At 42.3% G+C, this 17,545-nt stretch overlaps 1 protein-coding gene across 28 annotated transcripts in view; it reads left to right on the forward strand.

Annotated features, from left to right (window-relative positions):
- The window catches only part of SIPA1L1 (signal induced proliferation associated 1 like 1), a 363,206-nt gene that overhangs the window by 243,792 nt on the left and 101,869 nt on the right, over window positions 1-17,545 (forward strand). For all 28 annotated transcript variants that reach the window (XM_053224633.1, XM_053224634.1, XM_053224635.1 and 25 more), the window contains 2 exons: window positions 6,926-7,056; window positions 12,251-12,439. In XM_053224633.1, the coding sequence (XP_053080608.1) occupies window positions 6,926-7,056; window positions 12,251-12,439 (320 nt within the window). The remainder of the gene's footprint in view (window positions 1-6,925; window positions 7,057-12,250; window positions 12,440-17,545) is intronic.

A 17,545-nucleotide genomic window follows, 5' to 3' on the forward strand; every position in this document is an offset into this window, starting at 1 on the left:
TATCTATAGATAAGATTAGAAACCTCTGGCCAAATATAAATGATCTTGTTATGTAACTTCCCCCACATACCCAGTTATTTCCATAAGGTAGACATCTATAAATCAAATGCTGTGGCCTTTGCGGGGACCTTGGTTTTTATTGCCAAATTGCTCTTAAGAAAGCTGAGCTCAGAGGGGCACCTGGGTGGCTCAGTCGGTTAAGCGTACGACTTCAGCTCAGACATGATCTCACAGTTCATGAGTTCAAGCCCTGCGTCGGACTCTGTGCTGACAGCTCAGAGCCTGGGGCCTGCTTCACATTCTGTGTCTCCCTCTCTCTCTCTGCCTCTCCCCCGCTCATACTCTGCCTCTCTCTCTCTCTCTCTCTCAAAAATAAATAGAACATTTTAAAAATTTTAAAAGAGGGGCGCCTGGGTGGCTCAGTCGGTTGAGCATCCGACTTTGGCTCAGGTCACGATCTCGTGGTCCGTGAGTTCGAGCCCCGCGTTGGGCTCTGGGCTGATGGCTCAGAGCCTGGAACCTGCTTCCGATTCTGTGTCTCCCTCTCTCTCTGCCCCTCCCCGTTCATGCTCTGTCTCTCTGTCTCAAAAATAAATAAAACGTTAAAAATTTTTAAAAGAAAGCTTAGATCAGAAAGGTCTGACTAGTATGTTTAAGTTTGTATAGTTGAACATTTTCTTGCCTACTTGGAATATTTATAGCATATATTTTTAAATATTTATTACAGGCCCAAAACATTTTAATTTCATCACTAATGAGATTGAATTTTCAAAAATATAATTACTGGCTGTTTTTCAGAGATAGTGACCAATAACCCCCCCCATTTTGATTGTTACTCTTTATTTTCCTCTTGTTTCAAGTAGAGTTTTCTTTGAGCTTTTTTCCCCTTTAATCATTTTGCTGCAGTTTATTAATGTCAACATAACTTTGTATTAAAGTCTACCTTTTATTGGCAAGTTAGGGGGCTAGTATGGGCTGCTTAGTGTCACATGCTCTTTTGAGCGCATTTGTGCTTAATTTTGGCAAGTTTGTCAAGTAGACCACCCTACTTTTTAAGAGCTACCTGTGAAAAAAAGAATTGGAACTTCAGAGCACTGTGTACTTTGTAAATGTGCACAATTACTCTTATGCAACAATAATTATAAGCTTAGTGGAGTGCTTCGGAACAGAATTCTGGCATGTGGCCAGTCCTGTGTAAATGTCCACATCCATTACTATGACCTGCTTTTGATTATGATGCAAAGTCCTGGGCTGTTTAGTTCTCATGGAACCTCCGCCCTTTATAATTAGGATGAGCCCTTTGGGGACCAGAGACTGAGAATCTCTGAGTGGTGCGCTTCTCGGAAAGAGCCATTCTTCAAAAAGTTGGCCTCTTGTTACTGCTACTTTGCCAAACCTATGTCTCTCATTTTAAAAGCCGAATATGCTGCTGTTGTTTTTCTTCTTCTTTTCTTAAAATTCTCCTAACTTTAGATCTGTCTTTTCTAACCTAGTTATTAGTCTTATTAAGATGGATAAGTTGCACGAAAACAAAACATCTGAACAACTTAAACCCAAGAGGCAGAGATGAGCCGCTCTGCAGAAGCATGTGGTCCAGTGAGCAGGCTTCCTAGTTGCACCCAGATTCTCCAGTAGAAGTGTCAAGGGTCAAAGTTCAGGTCGACTGCACTAACAGTGGCACACTTGCAGCCCACCCAGTAGACTGTTTCAGCAAACAGTGGCTTAACATACTGAACATGGAGAAATAGTTTCAGTTGTCAATGGTTCCATTCTCTGACCTGCTGACATGTAGGGAGGCCCAGGTCTGTCAGCTCAGCACAACTATCTTCAGTGCCTCCTGCTTGCTGCAGGGACTTAAGGTGCCTTTTCTAGAGAAAATGGGAGGGTTTTCGCTTTTCCTTCTGCGTAGTCAATTAGGGTGACTAAGGTTAGAATATGAACATTTTTGTGACTTCAGCGTATATTGCTAAGATGCTTTCTAAAATGGCTGGAATCAATTCACAGGGCCACCAGCAGAGTATGAACATGACAGCTCAGCTCGGCCAAGCACCAGTTTTCACTTCAGAGATGTTGTTGCTAGTTTGTTAGGTGGGAGATAGCAGCGAAGTTTCGTTTGCTTCCCATGTCTTCGATTCGCATTTATCACATCTAATTTCCCTATTTAAATTTCTAAGTTGACAACTTTAAGGAAATATTTTAAGTTTACAAATTATTTCTAGAAAACAAAAATGTATTTTTGTTCATAATTCTACACAGTGCAGATTATGCTGATCTCCCTAGGGAAATGCACAACTGAAATTGTAATACAAAGTCCGCAAGTATGAAAACCACAGGAACAGTCCAGAAAGTGCTGGTTGAAACCCTGTAACTCTTCTGATTGTATTTTCCTTTCCTCCTTTACAGTTAAAATACCGGGCTCCCCCCCCCCCCCATATACACTTGTTTTACACTCAGCTCATGACCAGGTGATGTGACTATACTTGATCTAATTACTGGAGCTTTGAATTGTTTCCTATTTCCCCTTTCTAAGATTGTGAATTTTTTATTTATTATTGTGAATGTATCAACCAGAAATACAGTTATTTATGCGGAATATTCTAGTGATAGCAGAACTACTGATTGGCACTTTCTGTATCATCCTTGTTAAAACTCAGGAACCAGAACTAAGAACTTCAGACTAAATATTTGTTTAGGTGTTAAATATGGAAAATGAAGGCGGGGGGAAGTCAACCATCTATGAGTAAAATGTTAATATCTCTCCCTTTAAACACAATGAAGCCTTGCTTATGGCACATCAAGGAATAAAGCTTTTGTTTTTATATAAACGCTGTTTATTTTTTAAAAATCTGATTTCATATATTTTCAGAGATTGCTGATTAAGATGCTTTTAAGTAATCTAAATCTTTTCTATTCTGGGAATATGAAACCAATCCAAAACCCAGGTGTTTTTAGTTTTTTTGGGTTTTTTGGGTTTTTTTTTGCACACAATGCAGAAATTGCTCCTCTGGCCACTTAAGCAATTTGAGCTCAATAAAACTTTCTTTATGTATAATCTGGCTAGTTCATCCCTTAAGGCATCAAATTGTATTGGACTTTTTAAAATTCATAATATAGTATCAGGAACTTTGGGGAAGATAATGTTAATATCAAATGGCTAAAAAAATGAGCTTTGGAATCAGTATAAGATCATATATTTGAATTCTGGCACTGCTTGCTGTTTGCTAGTTGTGGCTGGACAGTGACTTATTCTCTCCAAATCCTAGCTGCCACATCTGTAGAAAAGAAGGAAATATCTGTATTTTCATGGTGGACAGGAATATTAGGTAGAATGCTTGGCAGAGCACCTCAGTGCACGACATGATATCATTGTAACAATGTGTGCGGTATTGGGTTTGGCACTCCAGTATGCTGGCACGAAATGTCACTGCCTTGGGTGGTATAATGCCTGTATGTCAACTCATCTGTCAATAGGTTTATCTACCCTACTTGATTGTCCAGTTCCTCTCCCCTTCCCCTCTCCTCCCTCAGACTTCATCATCCTGAGTTCTCCCATCACACACTTCCAGGCCTTTCTGTAACACTCATCCGCAACTCCCCCGCTCTTGTTCTCTCTCTTTCCCCTTCCATCCTCACAAAACACAAAGCTGATTTGTGGATCTGGCTGGAAGAGCCCTGTGGAACTGATGAATAAGTCTGCCAGCTAAGGGTGTAGGTAGAGGGCTGCTAGGAAAAAATAATGGCACAGCCAGGGACAGGTACCGAAGGTGCTACCCAAAGCCTGAGGTGCTAAGACGAAGGTACTGAGCTTGAAGGACAGGCAGAACCAAGACTGGCCAGAAGGACCAGATAGGATGCCTCTAAAAAGGCTGGTATTTTGGTTTATTAATGTTTTTTATTTATTTTTGAGACAGAGAGAGACAGAGCATGAGCAGGGAAGGGGGAGAGAGAGAGGGAGACACAGAATCGGAAGCAGGCTCCAGGCTCTGAGCCATCAGCACAGAGCCTAATGCGGGGCTTGAACTCACAGACCGTGAGATCATGACCTGAGCTGGAGTCGGATGCTCAACCAACTGAGCCACCCAGGCGCCCTTGGTATTTTGGTTTAAAGAAAAAAAATCAGAGTCATTTGTCTTAAGATCAAAGTTTAAGGACTCAGAAATTCAATTTAAGGTGACATACTCAACCAAAGTCCACTGCCAGAGAGTACACAGTACATTTGGATTTTGAACTGAATAAAGGTATGTTCGTGTAGAAAGGGTGTTTTTCTATACCTCTGTAATCCCTGGGAGCAGAGGAAACAGACAGTGTGCACAAAAAACAAGGCTCTTATTCTGAGAGTAAGTCTTACTCAAGTGGAAACACATTTTGGACAAGCAGAATCTGACCATGATAGCAGTGAACTTAACTCAGGGAACTAGACCAGAATTCCCATCTATCCCATGAAACTGAAATAGAGGAACAAATGGAAACGCTTGCTTGGAGCTCTTTTTCAAGGAAAAAGGCAAAAAGGTTTCTGCATCGACACACACAAAAGTTTACAAAGTCTGCCTAGAGTTATCAAACCAGAGATGGGTTTGTTTGAAGATAGAGTCTGAATGAAATATTAGAAATCACTTATACTTATCTCCGGAACATTTCCCAACTCATAAATGTACTTATTTAACAGCTGTGAAAAATTGCAGAAAAATATGATCAGAATTTAATGATGACACACAAAACTTTACATGACCTTTAATTTCTGCTTTTTAAACATTGAGTTTTATGCAGGGTTTAGTTTCTTTTTTATATTTTTTAAATGTCTATTTATTTTGAGAGAGTGAGTGAGCAAGGGAGGGGCAGAGAGAGAGAGGGATAGAGAGAATCCCAGCGCAGAGCCTGATGCGGGGCTTGAACTCATGAACCATGAGCTGAAACCAAGAGTTGGACGCTTAACCAACTGAGCCACTCAGGCGCCTCCTCTGAAGCTTTTTCAGTGTGTTGAGCTCTTTGCTCCTTCAGTAGACGGCCCCAGACTGCTGTCTTGTTTTCCTTTAAGTTCTTGTCTGCTCTTTCATGCGGTTTCTGTCTCCTGCCTTTCCGTTTTCTTCCTTGTTGTCAGTTGTTGTATCACATTGCCGTCCGTATGCAAGTCTGTAACAGCCCTACACTCTGGACTTTGTCAACCTCTGGAATGATCACACCTCTGAGACAGAGCAGTGAGCTTGAAGACCAGACAACCAAGCTTATTAAAATTGTATGCGACGTAGGAGTAAACAGCCCCTGAGTGTGATTCACACGTGCAGAGCTTTGAGGGTATACAGAAATGTTTGTAGTGAATTTTGTGACCTCCATTGGGTTGCATTTTGGTTATCCGTGTGTGAGCGGTTCATTGCCCGTATTCCCATTGTGTTTTCTTATTTTGAATTTCCAGGGAGTATGAAGACGTTCTTGGAGAGCCCTCACTCAACTATATGACTGTATCTTTTATGACCACTCTTTAGTACTTGCAGAGTACCTTCATATACATTACCCAAATTTTAAAACTATATGATTAGATATGTTATGCTATTATTTCTTCTTATTCTCATGGCTTTTCAAATACTTTTATATTTTGCGTGGGAATGACACATATTTTCAAATGCATGCATTTTGTATGAGGAAAATTGACCGTGTCATGTCTGAGTCATTTAATGCCTGTGTCACATGTAAATGAAATAGGACCATGTAAAGTGCTGTGAAGAATAAGTCATCCACTTTAGTTTTTCATGTATTTCTGTGTTTTGTGGACTTCCTCATCTGTGAACCATCTCATGTATCAACAAGTTTTATTTTTTTTGAAGAAGTATATACTTAGTGTACAGTGAATATCATTTAAAGAAGTTTTTTTCTGTAATTTAATTTTGATCCTGGCTTTCCATCTGGTCAAGAGGAAGGTACATTCAACACCAGTCCTTTGGAGTCTTGAGCAGTGCAGCCCGTTTGGGGGAGGGCCCTGAATCATCATGTCAGTCACCTGGCCACACTGCCTCTCTAGGAGGGACCTGTTATCCCAGCCCTCACGTGCCCTCCAGGTTCATGGCTCTGTAGGTCGCCTTTAGTGCCCACTGCATGGGAACCACTGGTAAGGTGCAAGAGCCCCATGCTAGACTTCCGCCTCCTGGGCGTACTTAGAAGCTCTGTCCTTGTAGACCCTACTCTTGCTGGGAGCAGAGTGTGACTCGGTGACTCACAGACCTTTCTCCTCTCTTCAGTTCTGGGAAGTCTTTGTTAATCTGGGGGAAATTCCTCAATCCTCAAACTCTGTTCTCAACAGATTTAGGGGTTTGTTGGTGCTATTGTTTTAACAAAACTAAGGAGCATTGGCACAAACCTTCCCTTAGGCGAGGAAGCCCACATAACGCAGCCCATTTAAATGGTAGAGTATGTGGCGCCTGGGTGGCTCAGTCGGTTGAGCGTCCAACTTCCACTCAGGTCATGATCTCACACTCAAGGGGTTCGAGCCCCGCATCAGGCTCTGTGCTGACAGCTCGGATCCTGGATCCTTGCTTCAGATTCTGTGTCTCCCTCCCCTCTCTTGCTCCCCCCTCACCCCACCCCCGCCTCATACTCTGTCTCTCTCTCTCAAAATAAATAAACAAACATAATAATAAAAATTTTTTAAACAGTAGAATATAGGGACAGAACGCAAATCTCTTTTAAAAACTATAGTTAAATAGTGAGTTGCAGAGGTAGTGAAAAAACAAAAAACTCGATAGGCCACCTCTATTCAGTGTTATATTCACTGAGACCAAACTTGTGTATCTAAGTCTCTGTTTCTGTAACTCATTGAAGAATATTTGTTAAATGCATTGACATTTTATCGAGTGATCTTACTATCAAACAGAATATAACATTTTTAAAGTGTTATGTAAATGTTCTAATTTTGTTTTGTCTTATTTTACCTAAGAACACTGGAACTATTTTGGGGCCGATGAGAATCTTGGACCAGTGGCTGTGAGCATTCGGAGGGAAAAGCCAGAAGAGACGAAGGAAAATGGATCTCCCTACAACTACCGAATAATTTTTAGAACCAGTGAGGTAAGTTGCAAACCAGAAAGATTGAGACTTGATTGGAGTGCGGAAAAAATGGAGTGGTCGCAGTAGCAAAGCAATTAAATTTAATAGCACATAGTTACAAATGCCTTTGAATAAACAAAGGCCCCTTTCATTCGTTCTGGTGGTGATGGGGGTGGACATACTGGTTAGATTTGGATCCTTCCTTTCCATGGAGCTCTGGATAGATGCAATAAATGAATGGGAGTTTTGATGCAGAGAAAGATACCTCAGTTAAGTGTGGCCCTAGGAAATTGGAGCCCTCAGAATTCCAAAGTGGATATTGCATATCCGGCTCAGGGGGCCGGAAAGCCCTGAGCCAGGTTGAGCCAGGGGCCTTACAGATGAGAGAGGGTCACCCAAGAGTAAACTCACTCTTACAAAGTGTTGCTTAGGCCAGTTCTTGACCCAAGAAGAGGGAAAGGCTCTTTTCTTCTTCCATTTTGCCGTCTCTTGGGCCTGTTACCTAGGCCTTTTGGAGACAATGCAGACCAGTCAAACCCAGGGCTATCTAACTGCACGTTGAGACAGGCTCTTGGAGCTCCTTAGGAATCTAGGCACACATAATATGTGAGTTTTTATTTTAAAATGAAATTCAGGTCAGAAAAGAAAAGGAAAAATAAAATAGCTAACAGAGCAGGGTTTTTTTTTGTTGTTGTTTTAAACTCATGAACAAGTTTGGGACAGTGGTTTGCTTTCTTTGTAAATATATATATATATATAGTTGTGCCAGTTATGAATTTATTATTGCCTCCCTGCACCAAATTCACTTTAGGACTGTTGTGAGGCATTAATGCCTAATACTCCCCTGAGGTATCTAGAAAATAATGGGTTTGAAACTAGTTTAAATAGGACAGTTAACCTCTTTCCCCCATTGAATACAAGGCATGTGTCAGGGGTTGGCTTCGCTTAGTAATTGTTCCTCAGCTTGAACTCGGGGGAAATTAAAACTAGGATTTTTAAAGGCACAACTTCCATTTCTCACGTGTGGTACGCGGTGGCCAGAGAGGATTGAAGCGCTCTCTTGCCCTAGTGTACTTTCTCTCCACACCAGAGCTAATCGCTAAGCAGGGTGAATGCTTTTGTTGAACGTAGAAAAGCACGGAGAACACGCTGTTCTTGAAGTTGGACGAGGTGGTTGCCCCTCTCTGGCTTCTTGGATCTCTGTGAGCCTGTTACCTTACTTCAGGTGTTTTTGCCTTCCTGTTCTTACCTGTTTCCCTCCCAAGGCCACCCCCATTTCAGCCCCCACCATGTTCTTCCTTTTCTGTTTTTGATCCATTTAAATGCCTCTTCTTGCCACTGTCCTACCGTCCTTCATGCCAGAGGTCAAAGTTTTCTAAGTGAGAGATTTCTTTCTCCCATCCGGTCACTTCGGTCATTGGTCTCCATGACCATCCCTTCCAGCTTGCCTCGCCACATTCCCTCTCTCCCTGCAGCGTTAACTGCTATCCTGAGTTCATGTGATCCCTCTGCCATGATCGGTGGCCCTGTCCTTTCATCCCTCACTCCCTGGGCCCAAAGTGTTCAACCTGCACCTCCCCCTCCTTCCCTGGACTTGCAGCTGCTACTCCTTCCCTTTTCCGCTAGCCCGTCTGGCGAGCCCTGCGGCCCACTGGCTTAGCCTGTGATTGGGACATCCAAGTCAACTGTTACTTGTACTTCAGAACACCATCACCGCTTGCTTTTATGTTCAAATTAATGTTTAGCTGACAACTCTATTATTGAGGGGGTTCAGGCCGGAAACCTTAAAGTCACACTGGACTTCCTCTCCCTGCCTCCTGCCCCCACCCTGGCTGTCAGCAAAACTGGTTGACTTTGTTTTCAAGATATGCCCAGATATCAACCCCTTCTTCCATCCCATCACCTCAGCCTGGGCCAGGCCACCACCATTTTTCACTGAGAACCTTTCTTCCTGCCTCTGCCCTTAATCTCTGCATCCTTTCAGCCCAGGAGGGATCCTTCCGAAGTGCAAACCGGATCTGTCGTTCCACAGTTCAGAATCCTTTAGTGGCTTCCCATCTCGTGAGAAAAAACCAGTCAGTGTCCTTTGCTAATTTAGGAGAGCATCCGTTCCCTTGGTCTTTCCATCCACGCTGGCTTCCTTCCCCTCTGGGCCACCGGGACACCTCTGCCTCGGGGCTCGGGCTCGGCTGCTCCCTAGTCCTCTGTTTCCTGCTGTGTTCTTCCCCTGGCATCCTCCTGACTGGAGCTTTCTCATTTCCTTCTGACCTTGACTCCTAAACCACAGGGGCCTTCCCTGGCCACTGGATCTAAAACTTCTGCTCCCACATATCCCATTTCACATCTGATGTGAGGCTTTCTTTTTTCCACGAACATTTAATACTACCTCACCCACTGTACTTGTTATTTTGTTTGTTTTCGGTCTCCCCCACTAGAATTTAAGCCCCGTGGGGATGGGGACTGTTGTCTGAGTTGTTCACGATGACATGGCTAATGCCTAGAATTGTACAGCCGTGCTCTCCCTTCCCCTCTGTCTCCTTCCTTCATTCTCTTTCCTTCCTCTCTCTCATGTGTATTTAATGGAGTGCCCCTAGCTTTCGCGGAACTTTTTCCTTTCCGGTGAAAGTAATCCTTAAATGTGGTTTAATGGTACTATCTTAACGAGGCTTTTCATACAAAGAAACTAACAGAAGTCCTCTGATAGAACCCTCTCTCGAAGTCCGTCCCCACCTGACAGGCATGTTGCTCCTTCCTCTTTCATTTCAATAGAAATCATCAGCGCACAACACAAACAGAAAAACATCAACGTGTTTGTAAAGCTGACAGTTTCTGGAGAAAACCTTGTGACACGTGAGTGTTTTTAAGCAAGGTACACAGGGACTCCTAAGGCCTCTCGCCTTGTTTCTGGAAATTATTAACAGAAATATCAGTAATGCTAGTGATCCAGTTATAAAAAATGAGTCATGCTTTTTCTCCTCTGCTTTGGCTTCCTGGAGGTGAGCTGCAGTCTTCCCTGTGCTACAGGATTAGCATTCCCGGGCTTGGTTTCTCAGCTGAAAATACTTGGAGCCTCTGTAGCTTCCGGGCTCCAGGCACGTTACCTCAGGGACAGAGGAGCACGGTACCTGGGTCTTCCAGCGGTTTCCCATAACTCAAAACACAATCAAGCAAACAAATCCGAGAAACCATTTCTGTGAGATTAGGTATTAAGTCATAGGAAAATGATGTGTTTTTACACAAGTGTTACTTGAAACCAAATTATTTATAAATGAAAGAAGAGATACTGATCACGTGAATAGGACCTTGTTCTTGGATTGAGAGCAAGATGTTGGTCAAGTTTGCTTTTCCTGCCCTCCTCCCTCTTCTGCATCATCTGGCAGATGTTAGAGGTTTTGCTTCCCTGGTGGTTTTTCCTTTGGCCTCCATTTTGCTGCTAGACGCGTATCATGCCCTCTCTGCCTGATTCCCGGACGCTTGCAGCTTCCTGCTCACCGTATTGTCTGCCTGCGACTTCTTCCTCTGGCTTCTTCCTCTTGCGGTTCCTCTTGAGGGACGCATCACCCTCCGCACTCAGGGTCTGAGGTTGCTCCTGGGAGCCTGATGGGTGCACACGCCCGCTCTGGGCTCTCCCCACCCTGCCCTTGTGCTGTCGTCAGCTCTGTCTGCACCATAGCCATGGCTCCTTCACGCCCACGCCCCGTGCTCTCTCATCTCCGTGCCTTTGCTCTCTGACATTTTCCAGAATCCTCCCCAGGTTTCATGGTGCCTTTTCAGTGCCACCTCTTCCGCGAGGGCCTTTTCTTGTGCTCTGAGCCATGATGCTCCGTTTTCTGCCTTTGGACTCTCTTGGGCCCCGAACTTGTTACCCTTTCCCAGTAAATACAGCCTTTCAAATTTGAGGTTGTGTGTTTCCTCCCTCACACGTGCCACACTTGCCTGTCGACACGCCCTCCTCTGTTAGCTCCTGTCACTCCCGTGTAACCTACAGGCTTCATGGAAAGGGGTTCAGTGCAGTGGGGCTTTTTTCGTAGGTCACATACAGTGTTTACGTCACATTAACAACTTAGCCACGCGACACCTTTTGGGACTTGCGACCGCTTTGGGCTTCTTGTTTACTCTAACAAATCTTCATTACACGGGGAAATTTCTTTGCTTCTGTTTATTTCATAATAATGGAAAGTGTTTCTAGAAATAAGGGGAAATCTAAAGTAATTTGCAGTGCTGTAGACTCTGCTGCTGTACTAACAGTCGTTGTCTTCTTGTGGTAGCATTTGGGGATATAAGTAGTTTATGCTTGTCCATGATATGTTATGAAATTTAAAACTTGACCCTTATCTCTTGTAAATCAGAAAGGTATAACATGTAAATCCTGAGCATTCTTCAGATGCTTCTCTGGGATGTCTTCTTAATTTCCTGGTTAGTGACATTTTATAAGCCATATAAAGGTCTAGATCTTACTGAGTTCTTGAAAGAAATACTTTATTTGGCTTTAAAGTAGATATCCTTGGAAGGCTTGACTCAGTTCCTTTGGGCTTGTCTGGGTCTTCTTGAAAGTGTTGGCCTTGGGGCACCTAGGTGGCTCAGTTGGTTGAACGTCTAACTCTTGATTTCGGCTCAGGTCATGATCCCAGGGTCATGAGATCTAGTCTGGCATGGGGCTCCATGCTGAGCATAGAGCCTGCTTAAGATATTCTCTCTCTGTCTCTCTCTCTCTGTCTCCCCCCTCCCTCTCTCCCCTTCTCCCCTTCTCTTCCTCCGCCCCTCTCCCCTGCTCATGCACATTCTTTCTCTTTCTATAAAAGAAAAAAATAGGGGCACCTGCATGGCTCAGTTGGTTCAGTGTCAGACTTCGGCTCAGGTCATGATCTCACAGTTTATGGGTTTGAGCCTTATGTTGGGCTCTGTGCTGACAGCTCAGAGCCTGGAGCCTGCTTCTGATTCTGTGTCTCCCTCTCTCTCTGCTCCTCCCACACTCATGCTGTGTCTTTCTCTCTCTCTGTCAAAAATAAATAAACATTGAAAAAAAAAACTTTAAAAAAAAAAGAAAAGAAGAAAAAGTGTTGGCCTTGTTTTTCATACACAAAGTATCTAAGCCTTTGAGAAGTCATTCCCGGCTCCTCGGGGGCATCTGAGTCTAGGCCTTCAGAGCATGTGATGTATTTACTCCTCTCCCACACCGAGAGAGACCTCACTGGAGCACATGTCTGTTTTTCAGCTCATGACCCTGAGAGGTTCAGTCCTGGAGGATGCCATTCCCTCAACGGCGAAGCACTCGACAGCCAGAGGGCTGCCCCTGAAGGAAGTGCTGGAGCACGTGATTCCTGAGCTCAACGTCCAGTGCCTGAGGTTGGCCTTCAACACTCCCAAAGTCACAGAGCAACTCATGAAACTGGACGAACAAGGGGTAAGTTTGGCTTCTGGGGGAAGACGTTCTTGTCGCTCAGATTTCCCGCTAGGTGTCCAGAATACGGAACTTGAGGTTTCTTTTTTGACCTGTTAAACGGATGGCATTTATTGCAGAACATGGTCGATCTCTTTGCAATTACGCATTTTCTGTTTTCCTAACTCTCTGAACTTTGAACATTCCTCATCTGATGAAATTTTCTGTGTCAGAATCGATAAATAGGGTTCTTAAACTGTGTTCAACTCTTTTAGTATAAAATCTTCCATAAATGCAGTGAATTTTTCAGGGATTCTAAGAATAAGTAGTAGCAATAAGAGTAATATATTCACCAGGCTCTGTTTTCAGTGCCTTCAATATGTTACCCATTTCATCTCCCAACCCTATGAGACTGGCACCATTAATGGAGACCTTGTCTCCATTTTAGAGATGAGGAATCTGAGGCATAAGGAGATGGAATAGTAGGCCCAAGTTCACACAGTTAATAAGTTCAGAGCCTGTACTGTTAGCCACTGTCCACAGTACAGCTGTTCTTAAAAGCTTCAGTTTTTAAAGCCTATTTATACCACCAAAGATGTTTTCTAGCCAAGATTTCTAAATACAGAATTTTAAAAATTTGTGTCCCAATTAGTAACAAAATGCAAATGCTCAGGATTTTCTTACTTCTATGCTTCCTGTACTTCCCGTGTGGCCATTTGGTCAAGATGCAGCCGGGTGATAGGACAGTCCATACAGAGGCAGCACAAGGGTAGAGAATAAAAAACTATGATCTCACAAATCCACTAACCAGGGAGCGGGCCCACATTCTGCTTGGAATAATTTGAACATCTGGGCTAGTTTTGTTAGATGTTTTATTTATATACTCTGACTCTTTGAACGTCCTTGAACCGTTTTAGCCATATTACATCCTAGTAATATGAGTGATCATAGCTTTATTATTGCATTAAAAAAAACACCCTCCAAACAAAATCGGTCTCCTTATTGAATGCCATTTTATGAACTGATTTTGATGGTATCTCCTTAATTAACCAAAAATTCCAACGTTATTAAAATGAATGGGAATTTTAAAAAGTCTGTCTCAAGGTGTGTTCTTTTAATTCAGCCACTAGGGATATATTGGGAACCGATGGTTGGACACAGCTTTTCTCATCATGACTCTCTCTCTTCATTCGTTTCACTTGTGAGAAAGGCCAGCTGATGTCTGTGCCACACGTGGACCTCCAGCAGCAGGCTGTGCATGTCCACGTTTATAACATGGAAACAAGGGAGCACTTTGAATGTGTCAGAAGACTGCTGGTGCACTAGTGAGCTTAACTATTTGGGGGCTGTTTTCCAGTAAGTGTTCTGAAGATTCAGTCTAACAAAGGAGGAATAGAGAAAAATGAGGATTAGGCTCCACTGTGTGGATTCAGTCTTTTCAGTGACCATGTTTTTCAAGGAGAATACATTAAAAAAATTTTTAATGTTTATTTATTCTTGAGAGAGAGAAAGCATGAGCAGGGGAGGGGCAGAGACAGGGGGAAACACAGAATCCAAAGCAGGCTGCAGGCTCCGAGCTGTCAGCACAGAGCCCGATGCTGGGCTTGGACTCACGACCTGTGAGATCGTGACCTGAGCTGAAGTTGGATGCTTAACCGACTGAGCCATCCAGGTGCCCCAAGGAGAGTCACATTTAGACACTGATAATGTAATCACAAATTGAACATTCTAAATCCTACATTAGAACAAGTTATTTTGTGGGACCGCTAGCCCATGTTATGCCCTGTCTTAGTGATGAACTATTCCTAATCCCATCAACACAGAAAAAATAAGACCACTGTACAGTGAGTTCAACTTAAATTGATTTAATTCATAAAACTGTCCATTCTAAAATTAGGGCTTCTTATGCTTAGCGGGTATTAAAATGATCCTTTCCTTCATAAATTATTGATGACGATATATGTTAGTTGTTTTCTGTAATGCCTTTCCTCTGCGAAATTAAAATTTGGCAACCGATGGGCGTCTCCCCAGTTTTATTTTGGAAATTTTACTAGGCAGTAGAACCTAAAACTTTAAAGCCTGATCTTCCATATATGCAATTCTAAATCTGAACTAAGGGGCACCCCCCTTGGCCTCTGTCTTTTCATTTATGTCTCCATAGCATTCAAAGCCAGGATTGTGCTGGTAAAAAGCACATGACATGCATACTTAGGCGTTTAGTCTGGGGAGTTCTTTTTTTGGTAGAAAATCTCATTAATGCCTTGGAATCATTTCGAGAAAATGATTATTTTGGTGCCTTGTACATATACAGATTTCTTTTAAAAAAATGCATGTAAGTGCAGTAGATTACCCATTTGAATCATTGCAAAACATTTTGTTTCCATCCTTGTCATCATTTTAAAAAATTTCGTGCTTTCTACATCCTTACATTTAAAAAGATTTGTAGAGTGATACCAAGAAATTAGACTCACTGAAAAGAACTTCTAGATCTCCCTTTAAGTTTTATTTAAATGATTGCTTTAGTAGCTTTTTTCCTTTAAACAGCTTACATAATTATGCTTGGAAAAAGAAAACATTGTTTGCTTGCTTCATTGTGGCATTTTGCCTTTCGGATCTCTGTTGCTTTATTTTCTCATTTTACCACTTTTAAAAGCCGAAATGAATAGAAGGACGAATTAAAATTATGTCTGTAATATGTAAAAGAAAGCATTTCACAAAAATATAAAAATGTGTTCTTCATTTGACTAGACTGATATGTTTGCAGGAACTGAAGAGGCATTTTAATTCCTGAAGTTTTAGAAATGAATGTATGCTTATCCCAGTTATGTATGGGGCTTATCCAAGCTTTTACATTCTCCTCCCTGATACTTCTCTGGGCCTTTCACTATTCATTGATGTCCACGTCCATCATCCTGTACAGGGCAGTGACCTACCAGTGATTTCACACTGTCAAGAGTTGGGAAGAGTGTGTGACTTAAGAACATCTGCATCAACTCTGGACTTAGTTTATCGGTCATGGTTCTAGATCTTCACTTACTAGATAATTGAGAGCATCACTTATGATAATAACAAATTAGATCAGCATGTGTGTTTACTTATCACACTTCCATAAGCACTTCACCACACTGCCTGATTTACTCGTCCTAGCGCCCTGCACGGAGGTTCTAATTATTGGCCTGGTTTATGGTTGAGAAGATGGAGAATGTCGGAAGTTCTCAGTGCTGTTTTCAAAACCCTCAGTAGTCCTGAACGCTGGGTACACACATTTGCATAATGCTACCTTTCGTTTATAAGATTTGCAAGTTATATTTTTTCAGGTCTTGAATTATTTTGATCCTCAAAACTATGCTGTAAAATATCAGGAATTTCATTATCCAAGCCGGCTTTTTAATAATATAGCCAATTTGCCGGATCAGCGCCATTTTTCTTCATCAGTCATTTAAAAAGCACCTTCGTTTCACCTACTCTGTGCAAGGGGAATGAAAAGCCACCATGCCGGGCACATGGAACTCTTAGCTGTGGTTGATAATGATAAAATAATAAAACTTGCTAGTAGCCCTTTACATGCGCCATCTCATTGAACATTTGCAAGCATCCCATGAGAGAGCTGCTGTCATAGGTAGTATAATGTGTTATGCTTACTGTCATAAGTAAGCACAACTGTTTCAAATCTAATAAATGCTCATTGAGTAATCGCTCTTGGCAGATTGTTAAAGACTATGGAGAGTAAATGGGCTAGTAAGACACAATCCTTCCCCATGAAGGAGACAAGGTCATCAATTACTGTAATGAAAGTCAGGTTTAATATAATGAGTGTAATAAAAGAACGGCAAACAAAGAGCACTGGAGGTGCAAGCCAACAGGGCCAAGTCATGATTGGTTAGGCCCATTTCCAAGATGGGCCATGGAAGGGAAGAGGGTTTCATCAGGCCAGAGAACAAGCAATGGGGTGGTCTAGATTCAGAACAAAAAGCACAAAACACAGAGGGATGAAAGCACAGTGTGGTTATGGCAGCAAGCAGTCTTGCGGAACAGGAGTGTAAGGCACATGTAAGAGAGTAATAAAAATAGATACTTTTTATTGGGCAGTGACCAAGCTAGGTACCATGTGAAGCAGTTTACATGAATTACTTTAATTAATCCTCAGAATCCTTTGATGTCAGTGCTTTTATTGTTCTTATTTTACAGACAAGGACGCTGAGGCACAAAGATGCTGAAAGACCACACCAGTCACAGTTAGGATCTGGTGGAGGCGGGTTTTAAATCCAAGCATTCAGACTCCACAGCCTCCCTTCTTACCCAATGCACTAAATACCCCATCCTCCTTTTCTCTCCCCTTGAGTGGGAGAGGAAACTGGAAAGATGGCTCTCAGCATTATTGCTGCTGGCTTCAGTGCCCAGTATTAAATAGAACATGTTAAAGTACTATAGCCAGTTTGCAGTAGAGAAAATTGGTAGTCCTGTTTTCATTAGGAAACGTCAAGTTTCATGTATGTGGTAGTGGTTTTCCTAAATGAGTATCTCCACTGTTTTTCTAGGTAATTATTAAAAGTGCAAAGAAATGAAAATATTTTTGGGGTTTTCTATTCCTTAAAATCTTACCTTCAAGTTACTGACATTGAAGGGGAAAGGTGATCATCTCTGATTAGGTTTGCAATATTTATCTGAAGAACAAATGTTAAGAAGCAATGTTTATTTGATCACAAATAGCACTGATTCCTTGATTAAGGACACAGATGAAATTTGCTGCTGACTTCGCCTATTCGTTGCCATGTTGCATTATTTTATTGAGGATAAATGAGTTTGACCAGCTGCTTTCTTCTTTGATTCAGGCAGCAAGATTTAAAGAACGAACCATAAAGAAAACATTTTTCCCAAGACCCATTTTGTATGAATGAGGCTGTGGCAGAACAGTTGCCATTCCTGAAATTTTATCCTAGATTATGATAACAGCTAATGCACAAACTAAAGTTCAGATGGCCACACATTGGTTCTAGACAATTCATGGGTCGGTATGTACATCATCAGGAAGGAAATATACACGACAGTTGTCAGGTCAGTGGAAGAAAGCAGTGTGGCATTATTGGTAGCTTTATCTTGTCTGTTCACAAGTGATGATTACTCTGCACT

The sequence above is a fragment of the Acinonyx jubatus genome, chromosome B3 (assembly GCF_027475565.1).
Source record: "Acinonyx jubatus isolate Ajub_Pintada_27869175 chromosome B3, VMU_Ajub_asm_v1.0, whole genome shotgun sequence".
Lineage (NCBI taxonomy): Eukaryota > Metazoa > Chordata > Mammalia > Carnivora > Felidae > Acinonyx > Acinonyx jubatus.